The sequence below is a fragment of the Salmo salar genome, chromosome 21 (assembly GCF_965601325.2).
Source record: "Salmo salar chromosome 21, fSalSal1, whole genome shotgun sequence".
NCBI lineage: Eukaryota > Metazoa > Chordata > Actinopteri > Salmoniformes > Salmonidae > Salmo > Salmo salar.
This window is the reverse complement of record NC_138311.1, coordinates 24,207,719-24,226,281: the sequence shown is the minus strand read 5'-3', so window position 1 is coordinate 24,226,281 and position 18,563 is coordinate 24,207,719. Positions and strand designations below refer to the sequence as shown.

The 18,563-nt window shown below is 43.4% G+C and overlaps 1 protein-coding gene across 2 annotated transcripts in view; it reads left to right on the top strand.

Annotated features, from left to right (window-relative positions):
- Positions 1–1,411: 1,411 nt before the first annotated feature.
- The window catches only part of me3 (malic enzyme 3, NADP(+)-dependent, mitochondrial), a 27,691-nt gene continuing 10,539 nt past the window's right edge, over positions 1,412–18,563 (top strand). The window contains exons 1-13 of one of the 2 annotated variants that reach the window (XM_014164545.3): positions 1,412–1,713; positions 2,692–2,912; positions 9,326–9,456; positions 10,068–10,217; positions 10,313–10,388; positions 10,524–10,685; positions 13,828–13,931; positions 14,025–14,134; positions 14,386–14,483; positions 16,786–16,899; positions 17,195–17,300; positions 17,498–17,640; positions 17,848–18,021. In XM_014164545.3, coding sequence (XP_014020020.1) covers positions 2,697–2,912; positions 9,326–9,456; positions 10,068–10,217; positions 10,313–10,388; positions 10,524–10,685; positions 13,828–13,931; positions 14,025–14,134; positions 14,386–14,483; positions 16,786–16,899; positions 17,195–17,300; positions 17,498–17,640; positions 17,848–18,021 — 1,584 coding nt within the window. In that variant the 5' untranslated portion in view covers positions 1,412–1,713; positions 2,692–2,696. The remainder of the gene's footprint in view (positions 1,714–2,691; positions 2,913–9,325; positions 9,457–10,067; positions 10,218–10,312; positions 10,389–10,523; positions 10,686–13,827; positions 13,932–14,024; positions 14,135–14,385; positions 14,484–16,785; positions 16,900–17,194; positions 17,301–17,497; positions 17,641–17,847; positions 18,022–18,563) is intronic. The other variant, XM_014164546.3, reaches the window with a different exon arrangement.

The window sequence follows — 18,563 nt, the reverse complement described above, 5'->3', positions numbered from 1 at the left end:
GTGACTAGCTCTCTGTCTGTTTATACAGTTGTCTGGTGTATGGTGAAAGTGAAGTGAAATCATCATTGGCCATGCTTTGTGTGGCATGTTCGAGCGTACAGTGACAATTGTTATACGTCTATTACATGTCAAACCTGTGAAGTTTTTATAAAATATATTAGATGGAGATCCTTTAGTTAAACAAAGTGCTGTGTGTACATGTGTCTGTTTACTTCTGCCTATGTACAGTATATGTAGGTTTTGCATCAATTAAGTTAGAAAAATATTTTGTATTGGGAATATACTATAAATGTAACACTTATTAAATAAATTGGTAGAGAACTGAGGTGTGCCTTTTTTAAATTCTTAATACCAATGTTTTCATCTACACTGGTTCTCAGATGTTATTAATTAACAATAGCTTGAGACATGCATTAGATTAAAATGCTGATAGAGTGTTATTATATTGGTCCATTGACTTAATGCTGCAGTACAGAACAGTATGTAGTACAGTATGCTCCCGAGAGGCGCAGCGGTCTAAGGCACTGAATCGCAGTGCTAGAGGCGTCACTACAGACCCTGGTTAGATCCTGGGCTGTATCACAACCGGCCGTGATTGGGAGTCCCATAGGGCAGCGCACAATTGGCCCAGTGTCGTCCAGGTTAGGGGAGGGTTTGGCCAGGGTTGGCCATTATTGTAAAATAAGAATGTGTTCTTAACTGACTTGCCTAGTTAAATAAAAATAAATACTTCTCTGCATGGTGGCACACACCTCTGAACATCTGCACTTTTCCCAATGTTTCTGTGGGTATACAGTACATCTGAATCTGGAGGTTCTGGTTGTAACCATTAATAACATCTGGAAGTTGACTCAGCACTGCAGACCGGACAGAGCATCTTGTTTAATTCAGTTGCGTGGATATGACCAAAGACTCCAGCACTAGTACCAAAGATAGTTAATCTGTGTCGTTTACAGTGGGATCAAATTAAGCATAGCGGGTTGAACAAGCAAGGAGGTGGGCAAAGCCAAGCACGAGCTAGCGAGACCCTATTGCCGCGTTGTAGTATGCATATATATATTTGAGGGAAACGCCTCTATGGAGTGCACAAACAACGCTTTTTTTTCTACTTTGGCAAGCCGTCAAGTCTATAAAACTTACTGCACTGTGTTCGTAACAGATTTTACTTTTGGGAACAGAAAATGTATTGAGATCAGATGTTCCATCGATGAGAAAATTGGCAGAACCGGCCCAGTTTCACCTCGTTCCATTTCCCACTACCCGCGACTGGACTTCCTCTCACTACCATATTTGGTTGTGAGAACGTAAACGGATGCTTCAGTTTTATAGCCCCTTTGATGTGTCTGGGTTATCCCTTCTGCCTGTGCTAGTACTCTCTTTGATATCATACAGGAAGAGCTAGAAATTATAACAATGGAAAATACAGTACACAGAAACAGGAGGGGAGGAGCGTAGGCTGGGGGACATGAACCACATTTCGCTTTATCTGATTGGACGGTCTTGACGAAACGGGCGGTTCTTCTACAGATTCATTGGGAAGTGAAAGCCTCAATGTCAAAGAAGCTTGTATCAGCTGTTTCAGACTATTCACCGATAAAAACATCAGCGACGGAGAAAAACAGTCGTCTGCCACTAAACCCTATGAAGATTGACGGATTTTACGGATAGGAACTCAAGGGCAGCGTCAAGCGGTTTTCAGGTAGCGAGCTAAAGGTACTTAGTTTGTTTTGTAAATAACTCAATGTGTGTGCTGCTGCCTATATTTGGAGACCATATATAGCTCACAGTTGCACAACAAAATGCAAAATTAACTTGTCGATTAGGATGGATACTGAAAAACACCGTATTTACAATGCCATCATCATCGTGGCACCTGTTGTTTACCTACTGCGAGTGTTGAATTACTTGTTGAATTAAATGCTAAGCCATACGTGATAGATTCAGGGCCTAGCGTTGTTTAGGCTACTGTATGTGGAGGCCAACTGTATGCTGACATTGGATGGTATGCAGGTTGCGTGCATGAAATTCTAGGTCTTCTGGGTTTTTGAAATAGTATGTAACTGCAGCCCGCAATTCGGGGCATTCCTGCTTGTGCCCTCGGGCCTCCCATTGGTTACTGCATTAACCCCCCCGCTGTGTACAGGAGCCCCTCCTGGACTAGCTAGCTAAGCTAGCACACATTGTCATCGTTCCCGCTTACCAAACCCCAGCCGTCATCATATGAACTGCAGGAAAACAGTGCCCATATAGCTATGTTTTCTCTCTTGTTGTGATGTGTGTTTTGTCCTATATTTATATTGTATTTACTTTAAAAAATGTTATCCCAAGCCCCGTCCCCGCAGGAGGCATTTTGACTTTTGGTAGGCCTTCATTGTAAATCATAATTTGTTCTTAACTGACTTGCCTAGTTAAATAATTAAATAAAAGCTAGCAACTGTTGTTGCCCCCGCGTTTTCTTCTGTGGGGTTTATCAGTGGTTGGCATCCAACTTTGTGGTGCATTACCGCCACCTACTGTACTGAAATTCCCCTGCCTCCCGCCTATATACCAGAGTCATAGCTTAAAAATGGACCAATAGAAGTATTTAGAGGGAACGCCCCGAATTGCAGGCTGCAGTTGCACCCTTCTCTTTTTAAACTGAGGTGATTTAGGAAAAGTCAACACCACCTCTCGTGCCCTCTCTCTTCACAGGAAATATGAACTCCCTACCAGGCAGGAGTGTGTCGCTGTGCAGACGCATGACAGCGGGCGCTATGAGGGTCCTCGCGGGCACAACGGGCCATCCTGATACTGTGGCCCGTGCGACCTGCCTCGAGGCTGTCAGAGTGTGCCACTCAGGCTCGAGCCGCAAGGGCAGCGTCAGCACCAAGAAGCGTGGCTATGACATCACCAGAAACCCCCACCTGAACAAGGTAAATCCCTAGACCACCACAGACAGTGCAGTGCCATCAGATGAAAAGCCACTGCACCCATTTAGACAATTGAGATTATATGTTGCAAAGTTAGTGTGTGTGGCTAGATACTTTGGGATTTTGTAAATTAGGCCCTTTCTGTACTCCCCCAGTGTCAGATGAACTCGTGGATACCATTTTTATGTCTCTGTCTCCAGTATGAAGGAAGTTGGAGGTAGTCTTGCGAACCAATGCTAACCAACGTTCGTGCAATGACTGGATGTCTATGGGTATAGTCATTGCGCAAATGCTAGTTAGCATTGGCTCGCAAAACTACCTGTAAGTATCAGGTCAGTCAAAGTTCCCATTGAGAAGAGAGCTTTAGGTAAAGGGGGTGTGGCTGTCTGGTTTGGAACATTATAGTAACATAGATATAAAGGGTGAAGAGTGAAAGGCAAGTATGGTTCTGATACTGATATTGTTTGCCCCTGCAGATGTAGGTTCAATTGGGCCTTGGGATCTCTGTAGCCTCTCTATAGCCCAGTCCAAAACGGGCCATGTGACACACCTCTTCGGGTTATTCTAGGTCATCGTGTTGACGCCAATGAGACTAAACTGGACAGGAAGTGTCCATTGTTAGAACTGCTGTTCTGCACTTTCTATGTGAGGAAAACATGATTCAAAAACACTATAAAAAAAAATCATTTTTAGACTGCCTTTTTTGTACACCAGACATGTTCATATTATAGGGTATAGGTGTTTTTAGTCTGCTCTTTGCATTACCCAACTCTATCGATCTATGAAGGTGTAATTGCCGTGGCTAGTCAGCTGTGCTTCCTTGATGGGTTTACTTTAGGGCCTCTAACTGCTTATCTATCTCAGAGGTGTGTGTGTGTGTGTGTGTGTGTGTGTGTGTGTGTGTGTGTGTGTGTGTGTGTGTGTGTGTGTGTGTGTGTGTGTGTGTGTGTGTGTGTGTGTGTGTGTGTGTGTGTGTGTGTGTGTGTGTGTGTGTGTGTGTGTGTGTGTGTGTGTGTGTGTGTGTGTGTGTGTCAGATTATGTAAGTGTGCGAATAATGTATTTCCATCTTGTGGTTGAATTACTTATGTCTTTGTTTGCACTTAATTTAAATGTTTGACTGTTTTTTATTTCACCTTTATTTAACTAGGTAGGCCAGTTGAGAACAAGTTCTCATTTACAACTGTGACCTGGCCAAGATGAAGCAAAGCAGTGCGACACAAACAACAACACAGAGTTACACATGGAATAAATAAACATACAGTCAATAACACAATAGAAAAAGTATATATACAGTGTGTGCAAATGAGGTAAGATTAGGGAGGTAAGGCAATAAATAGGCCATAGTGGCGAAATAATTACAATATAGCAATTAAACACTGGAGTGATAGATGTGCAGAAGATGAATGTTAAAGTAGAGATACTGGGGTGCAAAGGGCTATTTACAGATGAGCTATGTACAGGTGCAGTGATCTGTGAGCTGCTCTGACAGCTGGTGCTTAAAGTTAGTGAAGGAGATATGAGTGTCCAGCTTCAGTGATTTTTGCAGTTCGTTCCAGTCATTGGCAGCAGAGAACTGGAAGGAAAGGCGGCCATAGGAGGAATTGGCTTTGGGGGTGACCAGTGAAATATACCTGCTGGAGCGCATGCTATGGGTGGGTGCTGCTATGGTGACCAGTGAGCTGAGATAAGGTGGGGCTTTACCTTGCGGAGACATGTAAGTTGTAGAAAGGGACCAATACATGACCTTTCATCCTCCAGACTACTGTTTCAAAGTCTGCTCTCAATTATGATCATTAATCTCTAACACAGTACAATTCACCCCTCAGCGTATTGAAGGACATTTTATATCACCAGTTATTAAAACATTTTAACAATCACACCATCAAACAGTTCTTAGGTTCTCACGAGTTCATCTGACTTGAGAAAAATCCCCTTTAACATCACATAGTATGAGAAAGCAGTGATTTTTTTTTTCTGCCATTAAAATCCTTGGGCAGGCCACCTAAGCATTTTTTGGGACGCCTAAATCCAAACAGTAAAAATAAAACAACACATAATGTATGTAGAAAAGATAATGGACCTACAGTGCATTCAGAAAGTATTCACACCCCTTGACTTTTTCCACATTTTGGTGTGTTAGTCTGAATTTAAAATGGAGTAAGCGTATATTTTATGTCACTGGCCTACACACAATGCCCAATTAATATCAAAGTGGAATTATGTTTTTCGAGCCTAAATAAGTTCAGGAGAAAAAATGTGCTTAAGAAGTCACATAATAAGTTGCATGGAGTCACTCTGTGCAATAATAATGTTTAACATGATTTTTGAATGACTACCTCATCTCTGTACCCCTCACATACAGATAATTGTAAGGTCCCTCAGTCGAGCAGTACATTTCAAACACAGATTCAACCACAAAGACCAGAGAGGGTTTCCAATGCCTTGCAAAGAAGGGCACCTATTGGTAAAAAAAAAAAAAAGCAGACAATGAATATCCCTTTGAGCATGTTGAAGTTATTAATTACACTTTGGTTGGTGTATCAATACACCCATTCACTACAAAGATACAGGTGTCCTTCCTAACTCAGTTGCCGGTAAGTTAGGAAACCGCAGGCAGAACAGTTGAAATTGGAGCAGCAGCACAACCATGTGGACTAGGGACAGCAAGGAGTCATCAGGCCAGATAGTCCTGAGGCATGGTCCTAGGGCTCAGGTCCTCCGAGAGAGAGAGAAAAAGAGAGAGAGCATACTTAAATTCACACAGGACAAAGGATAAGACGGGAGAAATACTCCAGATATAACAGACTGACCCTAGCTCCCCGACACAAACTATTGCAGCATAAATACTGGAGGCTGAGACGGGAGGGGTCGGGAGACACTGTGGCCCCGTCCGACGATACCCCCGGACAGGGCCAAACCAGGCAGGATATAACCCCACCCACTGCCATAGCACAGCCCTCACACCACTAGAGGGAGATCTTCAACCACTAACTTACCATCCTGAGACAAGACCGAGTATAGCCCATGAAGATCTCCCCCACGGCACAAACCCAAGGGGGGGCACCAACCCGGACAGGAAGATCACGTCAGTGACTCAACCCACTCAAGTGACGCACCCCTCCTAGGGACAGCATGGAAGAGCACCAGTAAGCCAGTGACTCAGCTCCTGTAATAGGGTTAGAGGCAGAGAATCCCAGTGGAGAGAGGGGGACCGGCCAGGCAGAGACGGCAAGGGTGGTTCGTTGCTCCAGTGCCTTTCCGTTCACATTCACACCCCTGGGCCAGACTACACTCAATCATGGGACCTACTGACGAGATGAGTCTTCAATAAAGACTTAAAGGTCGAGACTGAGTCTGCGTCTCTCACATGGATAGGCAGACCATTCCATAAAAATTTAGCTCTATAGGAGAAAGCCCTGCCTCCAGCTGTTTGCTTAGAAATTCTAGGGACAATAAGGAGGCCTGCGTCTTGTGACCGTAGCGTACGTGTAGGTATGTACGGCAGGACCAAATCGGAAAGATAGGTAGGAGCAAGCCCATGTAATGCTTTGTAGGTTAGCAGTAAAACCTTGAAATCAGCCCTAGCCTTAACAGGAAGCCAGTGTAGAGAGACTAGCACTGGAGTAATATGATACAACTTTTTTGTTCTAGTCAAGATTCTAGCATCCGTGTTTAGCACTAACTGAAGTTTATTTAGTGCTTTATCCAGGTAGCCGGAAAGTAGAGCATTGCAGTAGTCTAACCTAGAAGTGACAAGCATGGATACATTTTTCTGCATTTTTGGACAGAAAGTTTCTGATTTTTGCAATGTTATGTAGATGGAAAAAAGCTGTCCTTGAAACAGTCTTGATATGTTCGACAAAAGAGAGATCAGGGTCCAGAGAAATGGAGAGGTCCTTCAGTTTTATTTGAGACGACTGTACATCCATCAAGATTAATTGTCAGATTCAACAGAAGATCTTTGTTTCTTGGGATCTAGAACTAGCATCTCTGTTTTGTCCGAGTTTAAAAGTAGAACATTTGCCACCATCCACTTCCTTACGTCTGAAACACAGGTTTCCAGGGAGGGCAATTTTGGGGCTTCACCATGTTTCATTGAAATGTACAGCTGTGTGTCATCTGCATAGCAGTGAAAGTTAACATTATGTTTCTGAATGACATCAAGAGGTAAAATTTAACAATAGTGGTCCTAAAACGGAGCCTTGAGGAACACCAACATTTACAGTTGATTTGCCAGAGGACAAACCATCCACAGAGACAAACTGATATCTTTCCGACAATGGCTGTGATAGGATAAAACTGAGGATTGTTCAACAACATTGTACTGTAGTTACTCCAAAATACTAACCTAACCTAATTGACAGAGTGAAAAGATGGAAGCTTGAACAGAATACAAATATTCAAAACCATGCATCCTGTTTGCTGAAAGGCACTAAAGTAATACTGCAAAACATGGGGCAAAGCACAAGTAGCCTAGTGGTTAGAGCGTTGAACTTGTAACTGGAAGGTTGCAAGATCGAATCCCAGAGCTGACAAGGTAAAAATCTGTCGTTCTGCCTCTGAACAAGGCATAAGCCACTGTTCCTAGGCCGTCATTGAAAATAAGAATTAAATAAAGGTAAAATAAAAAAGTGTTGCGTTAAGGGCAAATCCAATACAACACATTGCTGAGTACCACTCTCCAGATTTTCAAGCATAGTGGTGTCTGCATCCATGTTATGTGTATGCTTGTAATTGCTAAGGACTGGGGAGTTTTTCAGGATAAGAAAAGGAATGGAGCTAAGCACAGGCAAAATCCTAGAGGAAAACCTAGTTCAGTGTGCTTTCCACCAGACACTGGGAGATGAATTCACCTTTCAGAAGGACAATAACCAAAAACACATGGCCAAATCTACACTGGAGTTGCTTACCAAGAAGACGGTGAATGTTCCTGAGTGGTCGAGTTACAGTTTTGATTTAAATCTATAGTAAGACCTGAAAATGGTTGTCTTACAATGATCAACAACCAATTTGACAGAGCTTGAAGAATTTTGACAAGAATAATGTGCCAATGTTACACAATCCAGGTGTGGAAAGCTGCTAGAGACTTACACAGAAAGACTCACAGCTGTAATCGCTGCTGACGGTGTTTCTACAAAGTTTTGACTCGGGGGTGTGAATACTTATGCAAATGAAATATTTCCGCGTTTTCAATATATTAACAAAAATGTCTAAAACATATTTTCACTTTGTCATTATGGGGTATTGTGTGTAGATGGGTGAGGAAAATATATTTAATACATTTTAAATTAATGCTGTAACACAACAAAATGACGAATAAGTCAAGGGGTATGAATACTTTCTGAAGGCACTGTATATATTTTTTCAGAATATAATCTTTGAGTTCTAACAATCACCAAAATAAAAGCTAGACAGTCAGGGTGATTTGAAAATTCTAAAAAGAACACGCATTAGCCATTGCAAAATGCATGGAATTGCAGGAAATTAACTTTAGAACTACAACATTTTATCTCAGCTCCATGGCAGAATATGTAGACTAGCAGGACATTTGTTTTAAATTGCAACATTTTCTTTCAGCTCCATGTCAAAATGCATAGAATTACAGCAAACCTACTTTAAAACTGCAAAATATTATCTGAACTTTATGGATAAATTAGTAGAATGCATGAAATTGGCGTAAAGTCAACGTTTTCTCTACACCGCCAAGATGGGGGGGCCTCTAAAATGTTCTCTTAAATTCAGCCGCACCGATGGGCCGACCACACAGATTGCAACGCCACGCCCACCAACTAAGCCCCTTTTTGATCCAGAAACCCCTGAGTGTGTCACTGTGATTGACATTAACAGTTGTTTATTATTAATGGACCAAACCCCAGGTTTGGCAAAATGTACTACTATTGTGTTACATTAGACTATCACAACTTTACATAGTGACACTACAATAGTAGTACATTTACAGTAGTAAATTCCTGAAAATGTGATTTATTTCCATGACGAGCCTCTTGCTTTCTGAAGAATTCTTTCCATTTGAAGAAAGAAAGAAGAGCTAGAGCGAGTGTGTGAAAAAGTGGGAACACAAGAACACTGACGTGACAGAGTAGTGGCACTAAGCACAACCAGACCACAAAGTTGGGGTCCGGTCAGCCCAGTGAGCAGCTATATGAATTTCCCTACATGCAATAGGCCTAAAAAAAGGAATGCTCAAGACATGATCAGAACCACAACACAGCTAAAGCTCTAAAGCTTCTCTATTGAAGACAATACTTGTAAAAGCCTGATAACTGGGTGTTTATGTGAACAAGAGCTAGCTAGATCAATGCTAGCTAGACCAATGCTACAACATTGGATGGTGTCTGTTACACAGCGCTATCGTTGACCCTTTATGTTGGATGTGTGCGCCTCCACCCCCCTGCAGGGCATGGCCTTCACCCTGCAGGAGCGCCTGCAGCTGGGCATCCACGGCCTCCTGCCCCCCGTCTACCTCTCCCAGGACGTCCAGGTGCTCCGTATCATGAAGAGCTACGAGGGCCGCAACCCCCTCGACAAGTGAGCACATACACACACACACACACACACACACACACACACACATACTGTATGATGGCTAAAAATACACAGAAATACAGTAGCTTTCCTCCCCCTCGTATCACTTACTGGTCTCTGTTTCACCTTGTTCTGCACTCTCTCTCTCTCCCCCATTTCTCTCTTTCTCTCTCTATTTCTCTTTCCATTTCTCTCTTTCTCCCTTTCCATTTCTCTCAATTTCTCTCTCCATTTCGCTCGCTCTCCCCCATTTCTCTCTCCCCTTTTCTCTATCAATTTCTCTCTTCCCCATTTCTCTCTCATTACTCTCTCTTCCCCCATTTCTCTCTCTATTTCTCCCCCCATTTCTCTCTCCCCCCCATTTTTTTCCTCTTTCTCCCCATTTTTCTCTATTTCTCTCTCTCCATTTCTCTTTCTCCCCATTTTTTCTCTTTCGCTCTCTCCATTTCTCTCTCTCTCTCCATTTCTCTCTCTCCCCATTTCTCTCTTTCCATTTCTCCCCCATTTCTCTCTCTCCATTTCTCTCTCCCCATTTCTCTCTTTCTTTCTCTCTCCCTATATTTCTCTCTCTATTTCTCTCTTTCTCTGTCTCCCCATTTTTCTCTCTCTCTCAGGTACATCTTGCTGATGACTCTGCAGGACAGGAATGAGAAGTTGTTTTACCGCCTGCTGACGTCTGATGTAGAGGAGTTCATGCCCATTGTCTATACCCCCACTGTAGGGCTGGCCTGCCAACAGTACGGACTGGCCTTCAGGAGACCACGGTTGGCATGAAACACACAGATACACGCACACACACACACCCAGTGAATTGTTGTGTGATGATAGTGGTTCTGAAGTGTTAGCATGTATCCCACAGAGGTCTCTTCATCACCATCCATGATAAAGGCCACATCGCCACCATGCTCAACTCCTGGCCTGAGGAGAACATCAAGGTAAGGAGTGCCTAACACACACACACTTTACTCCATGGTACAGGATGTGGACTTAAGGGTGTAAACAGCATAAGGCTCCCATAGGTGGAGACTACAAGTTTCACCATGTGAACCAAACCGTGTGTGTATCCCCAGGCCATTGTGGTGACGGACGGAGAGCGTATCCTGGGTCTGGGCGACCTGGGCAGTTACGGCATGGGCATCCCAGTGGGTAAACTGGCCCTGTACACGGCCTGCGGAGGAGTGCCACCCCAGCAGTGTCTACCAGTGCTGCTGGACGTAGGCACCGACAACCAGGTACTTCTAACAGGACACTCCAAGAAGCGTCCCTTTTTCAGGACCCTGTCTTTCAAAGATAATTCATAAAAATCCAAATAACTTCACAGATCTTCATTGTAAAGGGTTTAACCTCTCTGGGCTAGGCGGGACGAATTCGTCCCACCTACGCAACAGCCAGTCTAATCCAGTGGCGCGATTTTCAAATACCTTAGAAATGCTATTACTTCAATTTCTCAAACATATGACTATTTTACAGCATTTTAAAGACAAGACTCTCGTTAATCTAACCACACTGTCCGATTTCAAAAAGGCTTTACAACGAAAGCAAAACATTTTTCAAGCTAGCATATAATGTCACAAAAACCCAGAAGACAGCTAAATGCAGCACTAACCTTTGATCTTCATCAGATGACAACCCTAGGACATTATGTTATACAATACATGCATGTTTTGTTCAATCAAGTTCATATTTATATCAAAAACCAGCTTTTTTACATTAGCATGTGACGTTCAGAACTAGCATACCCCCCGCAAATCTCCGGTGAATTTACTAAATTACTCACGATAAACGTTCACAAAAAACATACATTATTTTAAGAATTATAGATACAGAACTCCTCTATACACTCGATATGTCCGATTTTAAAATAGCTTTTCGGTGAAAGCACATTTTGCAATATTCTCAGTAGATAGCCCAGCCATCACGGCTAGCCATTTAGACACCGACCAAGTTTAGCCCTGACCAAACTCCGATTTACTATTACAAAAGTTTGATTACCTTTGTTGTCTTCGTCAGAATGCACTCCCAGGACTGCTACTTCAATAACAAATGTTGGTTTGGTCCAAAATAATCCATCGTTATATCCGAATAGCGGCGTTTTGTTCGTGCGTTCCAGACACTATCCGAAATGGTAAATCAGGGTCGCGAGCATGGCGCAATTCGTGACAAAAAAATTCTAAATATTCCATTACCGTACTTCGAAGCATGTCAACCGCTGTTTAAAATCCATTTTTATGCCATTTTTCTCGTAAAAAAGCGATAATATTCCGACCGGGAATCTCCTTTTAGGTAAACAGAGGAAAGAAAACAAAGCTTTCGGTCGACGCGGGCACGAGCCTGAGTCTCACAGTACTGTAACCAGCCACTACCCAAACACGCTACTTTGTTTCAGCCAGAGCCTGCAAAGCCACGATTCAGCTTTTTGCCGCCTTCTGAGAGCCCATGTGAGCCGTAGGAAGTGTCACGTAACAGCAGAGATCCTTTGTAATGGATAGAGATAATCAAGAAGGGGAAGAAATTGTCAGACATGCCACTTCCTGTACAGAATCTTCTCAGGTTTTGACCTGCCATTTGAGTTCTGTTATACTCACAGACACCATTCAAACAGTTTTAGAAACTTTGGAGTGTTTTCTATCCAAAGCCAATAATTATATGCATATTCTAGTTACTGGGCAGGAGTAGTAACCAGATTAAATCGGTTACGTTTTTTATCCAGCCGTGTCAATACTGCCCCCTAGCCCTAACAGGTTAAACACTGTTCCCCATGCTTGTTCAATGAACCATAAACAATTAATGAACTTGCACCTGTGGAATGGTTGTTAAGACATTAAAAGCTTACAGACGGTAGGCAATTAAGGTCACAGCTATGAAAACTTAGGACACTAAAGAGGCCTTTCTACTGACTCTGAAAAACACCAAAAGAAAGATGCCCAGGGTCCCTGCTCATCTGCGTGAACGTGCCTTAGGCATGTTGCAAGGAGGCATGAGGACTGCAGATGTGGCCAGGGCAATAAATTGCAATGTCCATACTGTGAGACGTCTAAGATAGCGAGACAGGAAGGACAGCTGATCGTCCTCGCAGTGGCAGAACACGTGTAACAACACCTGCACAGGATCGGTACATCTGAACATCACACCTGCGGGACAGGTACAGGATGGCAACAACAACTACTCGAGTTACACCAGGAACGCACAATCCCTCCATCAGTGCTCAGGCTGTCCGCAATAGGCTGAGAGAGGCTGGACTGCGGGCTTGTAGGCCTGTTGTCTGGTGAGGACCTGCCTTACATCACCGGCAACAATGTTGCCTATGTGCACAAACCCACCGTCGCTGTACCAGACAGGACAGGCAAAAAGTGCTCTTCACTGACGAGTCACAGTTTTGTCTCACCAGGGGTGATGGTTGGATTTGCGTTTATCAGCGAAGGAATGAGCGTTACACCGAGGCCTATACTCTGGAGCGGGATTGATTTGGAGGTGGTGGGTCCGTCATGGTCTGGGGCGGTGTGTCACAGCATCATCGGACTGAACTTTTTGTCATTGCAAGCAATTTCCGTGCTGTGCGTTACAGGGAAGACATCCTCCTCCCTCATGTGGTACCCTTCCTGCAGGCTCATCCTGACATGACAATGCCACCAGCCTGACAATGCCACCAGCCATACTGCTCGTTCTGTGCGTGAGTTCCTGCAAGACAGAAATGTCAGTGTTCTGCCATGGCCAGCGAAGAGCCCAGATCTCAATCCCATTGAGCATGTCTGGGACCTGTTGGATCAGAGGGTGAGGGCTAGGGACATTTCCCCCCCAGAAATGTCCGGGAACTTGCAGGTACCTTGGTGGAAGAGTGGGGCAACATCTCACAGCAGGAACGGGCAAATCTGGTGCAGTCCGTGAGGAGATGCACTGCGGTACTTAATGCAGCTGGTGGCCACACCAGATACCGACTGTTACTTTTGATTTTGACCCCGCCTTGTTCAGGGACACATTATTCAATTTCTGTTAGTCACATGTCTGTGGAACTTGTTCACTTTGTCTCAGTTGTTGAATCTTGTTATCTTCTTACAGATATTAACACATGTTAAGTTTGCTGAGTTTATATCTTACCTAGTGAACTAAATATGCTGCTGGTAGTTGTATGGCAGTGAGATCTAAGTAGGGTTAAGGTAAGAATACAATAATTTTGGGATTCACCAAGATTGCATAACAGTGTTGTTCAATTCCAAATGGACCCCTAGCCCCTCCCCCCTCTTGTAGCTCTGAAGGGGTTGGACAGGTGCTAGATGTTGTTTTGGAATTCAGGGCTCCACTATCACTTAGTTACTTCCCTTATTTCCTGGAGGCCCTCGTCATAGAGCTTGAGGGTGAAATGTTATTTTTGATCAGGCACTCCTGGAAGACCCCCTGTACATCGGCCTGAAGCATAAGAGGATCAGAGGAAAGGAGTACGATGACCTCATCGATGAGTTCATGCAGGCAGTTACTGACAAGTGGGTAGTGTGTGTGTGTGTGTGTGTGTGTGTGTGTGTGTGTGTGTGTGTGTGTGTGGTTTGACTGACTGTTCACTGCTCCACGGAATGCAGGTATGGAATGAACTGTCTGATCCAGTTTGAGGACTTTGCCAACTCCAACGCCTTCCGCCTCCTCAACAAATACCGCAACCGCTACTGCACCTTCAACGACGACATCCAAGGTAACTCTCTCTTTTTCCCTGTCAAATCTACTCGCACTCCATACACCTTATTTGCTGTGTGGATGACTGAAGCCCTCCTGTGGTATTAGTCAGAGACACATAGAGTTTTGTGTACTGTTGAAGAATGGATGTGCAAAACCATTCTGATTTCTGAGAACAACCGTATAACCCATCCCTTGTGTTTCTCACCCTCTCTCTTATTTCTCCTGTGCTCGTCTCTTTCTCTCCCTGTCTCACTCACTCTCTCCCAGGCACAGCCTCAGTAGCAGTAGCTGGGGTGTTGGCTGCTCTGAAAATCACCAAGAACAAACTGTCAGACCACACCTTTGTGTTCCAGGGGGCCGGGGAGGTAAGAGGACAAACGTGCTGATCTGTGTTCATTATAAACTCCAAAACATGTTGATTTTTGGAAACCTCACTCTCTTTAATCGAGCCTTGAAAGATAACACAAGAATGCAGATGAAATGGCTTGAAAATCATCATGTTGCATGGCAGTGATTGGGTAGATTGCTTAGTAGCAGGATGCATCATGGAACTGTCTTTTTTACAATGATGTCATATTTGAGTAAAAGTAAAGATGCCTTAATAGAAAATGACTCAAAAGTAAATGTAATTGCAAAAATATTTTTGCAAGTATCAAAAGTATGTTATTTCAGATTCCTTAGGTTAAGCAGACCAGATGGCATAATTTTTACAAAAATATTTTTTTTACTAATAGCCAGGGGCACACTCCAACACTCAGACATCATGTACAAACGAAGCGTGTGTTTAGTGAGTCTGCCAGATCAGAGGCTGACCAGGGATTTCTCTTGATAAGTGTGTGAATTTGACAATTTTTTATGTCCTGTTAAGTAGTACAAATGTAAGAAGTACAGTGCCTTGCGAAAGTATTCGGCCCCCTTGAACTTTGACCTTTTGCCACATTTCAGGCTTCAAACATAAAGATATAAAACTGTAATTTTTTGTGAAGAATCAACAACAAGTGGGACACAATTATGAAGTGGAACGAAATTTATTGGATATTTCAAACTTTTTTAACAAATAAAAAGACTGAAAAATTGGCCGTGCACAATTATTCAGCCCCTTTACTTTGTGCAGCAAACTCTCTCCAGAAGTTCAATGAGGATCTCTGAATGATCCAATGTTGACCTAAATGACTAATAGAATCCACCTGTTTGTAATCAAGTCTCCGTATAAATGCACCTGCTCTGTGATAGTCTCAGAGGTCCGTTTAAAGCGCAGAGAGCATTATGAAGAACAAGGAACACACCAGGCAGGTCCGAGATACTGTTGTGGTGAAGTTTAAAGCCGGATTTGGATACAAAAAAAAATCCCAAGCTTTAAACATCCCAAGGAGCACTGTGCAAGCGATAATATTGAAATGGAAGGAGTATCAGACCACTGCAAATCTACGAAGACCCGGCCGTCCCTCTAAACTTTCAGCTCATACAAGGAGAAGACTGATCAGAGATGCAGCCAAGAGGCCCATGATCACTCTGGATGAACTGCAGAGATCTACAGCTGAGGTGGGAGACTCTGTCCATAGGACAACAATCAGTCGTATACTGCACAAATCTGGCCTTTATGGAAGAGTGGCAAGAAGAAAGCCATTTCTTAAAGATATCCATAAAAAGTGTTGTTTAAAGTTTGCCACTAGCCACCTGGGAGACACACCAAACATGTGGAAGAAGGTGCTCTGGTCAGATGAAACCAAAATCGAACTTTTTGGCAACAATGCAAAACGTTATGTTTGGCGTAAAAGCAACACAGCTCATCACCCTGAACACACCATCCCCACTGTCAAACATGGTGGTGGCAGCATCATGGTTTGGGCCTGCTTTTCTTCAGCAGGGGCAGGGAAGATGGTTAAAATTGATGGGAAGATGGATGGAGCCAAATACAGGACCATTCTGGAAGAAACCCTGATGGAGTCTGCAAAAGACCTGAGACTGGGACGGAGATTTGTCTTCCAACAAGACAATGATCCAAAACATAAAGCAAAATCTACAATGGAATGGTTCACAAATAAACATATCCAGGTGTTAGAATGGCCAAGTCAAAGTCCAGACCTGAATCCAATCGAGAATCTGTGGAAAGAACTGAAAACTGCTGTTCACAAACGCTCTCCATCCAACCTCACTGAGCTCGAGCTGTTTTGCAAGGAGGAATGGGCAAAAATTTCAGTCTCTCGATGTGCAAAACTGAGAGACATACCCCAAGCGACTTACAGCTGTAATCGCAGCAAAAGGTGGCGCTACAAAGTATTAACTTAAGGGGGCTGAATAATTTTGCACGCCCAATTTTTCAGTTTATTTGTTCAAAAAGTTTTAAATATCCAATAAATTTCGTTCCACTTCATGATTGTGTCCAACTTGTTGTTGATTCTTCACAAAAAATTACAGTTTTATATCTTTATGTTTGAAGCCTGAAATGTGGCAAAAGTTCAAAGTTCAAGGGGGCCGAATACTTTCGCAAGGCACTGTACTTTTGGGTATCAGGGAAAATGTATGGAGTTAAAAGGACATTATTTTCTTTAGGAATGTAGTGAAGTAAAAGTTGTCAAATATAAATACCCCCAAAATCGACTTAAGGAGAAGTTAAGTATTTTTTATTTAAGGACTTTACCACTGCTTTTTTTTTTTATTACCCAGGCTGCACTGGGCATTGCCCACTTGCTAATCATGGCCATGGCAAAGGAGGGGGTGTCGGCCACGGAAGCCGCAAAGAAGATCTGGATGGTCGACTCCAGGGGCCTCATCGTCAAGGTAACAGAAATACCATATTATCATAGCTAACGTCCTAATACACTTGAATAGCTTCAAAACGCTGATCTAATCAGCCTTCTGAGCTGTCCACCAAGACATTGGTCATGTTCAGTAGGATGCAATGTTACAGAACTTTCAGATAGAAAGATCATGTAGATCAGTTATGCTGCACTGTCATGTAGAATGGGGAATAATATCAGTCAGTTCTATGGGCAACGTTCAGAACGTTACGGCCTCCTGAACTGTATCCAGTTGTATGTCAGACTGACTGACGTTACCATGGTGTGACCCACAGGGCAGAGGAAACCTGAACCATGAGAAGGAGGAGTTTGCCCACGACCACGCCCACATCAAGACCCTGGAGGAGGTGGTGCACACCATCAAGCCCACTGCCCTCATCGGTCAGTCACCATGATCACGTATTGTCTCACCAGTGTAACTAAGGCTCATCTGTCATGTACAGAATGTTTCTTTAGAAACAGACCAGAAATGGACACTGGACAGAAACTCAACATTGCAGAGCATCTCAGGAAGATGTGTGTTTTGTTCTCACACTCAGTACTCTTATTTTTTATTTATTTTTATTTCCTGTGTGCAGGAGTGGCGGCCATCGGAGGGGCGTTTACTGAGAAGATCATCAAGGACATGGCGTCCTTCAACGAGAGGCCCATCATCTTCGCCCTGAGTAACCCCACCAGCAAGGCAGAGTGCACCGCTGAACAGTGCTACCAACTCACCAAGGTACTGAAACTCTGACCCTAACCTTGAGAATAGACATTCACTCACTGTTCCATTGTTTGAGTGCCAATCAATGTACGCTTACTAAATATCCTTGCTGTCATAGAAATGGAATGATCTGAAATAGTTAAGGCTCTCTCATGGTCTTTCTTTTGCTCTCTCTCTCACTTTCTCGCTCGCTCTCTTTCTCATTTTCTCCCTCTCTCCCAGGGGCGGAGCATCTTTGCCAGTGGCAGCCCCTTTAATAAGGTGACCCTGGCTGACGGGCGCTCCTTCATCCCTGGTCAGGGGAACAACGCCTACGTATTCCCTGGCGTGGCATTGGGGGTCATCGCCTGCGGGGTGCGCCAAATCTCTGACGACATCTTCCTCACCACAGCCGAGGTAACTGTTTGTCTTTTAATTTGACATTTTCAACGAAAGACGTACACACAATCTCAAACAGTAGAGGTAAGGAGTGCATGTAATGCTTATCAATCCAATGATCTAATACTATTGTTCAAGTTGAATAATATAATATTAGTTTCACTTTCAACATTTTTCTGTCCACTCGTAAAATAGAACATTTTTAACGGTTTCAATTTCTAATTTTTCTACCTTGTAAAATATATATATTTTATATTATTTTTCCAATTTACTTTGTGTCGTAGGAAAAATGAAAGTAGAAATATTTATGTGGTTACGAAAACTGGGTGATTTCTAAATATGTGGTTAAAGTGCACTATTACAGTGTGCAGGGAGACGCATCCAAAATGCTAAGTGAATGAGAAATCTCTCTTACACACACCACTGCAGACAGTGCAGCGGGTAAAGGCCAGTGCTGTGAGTCACAGACTGTGGCCCTTTGGAGACAAGGTTTGGCGCACATGCACATATAACCGGCGTCACTGTGCACATACACACACACCAAGTTTCCCCCTGGCTAC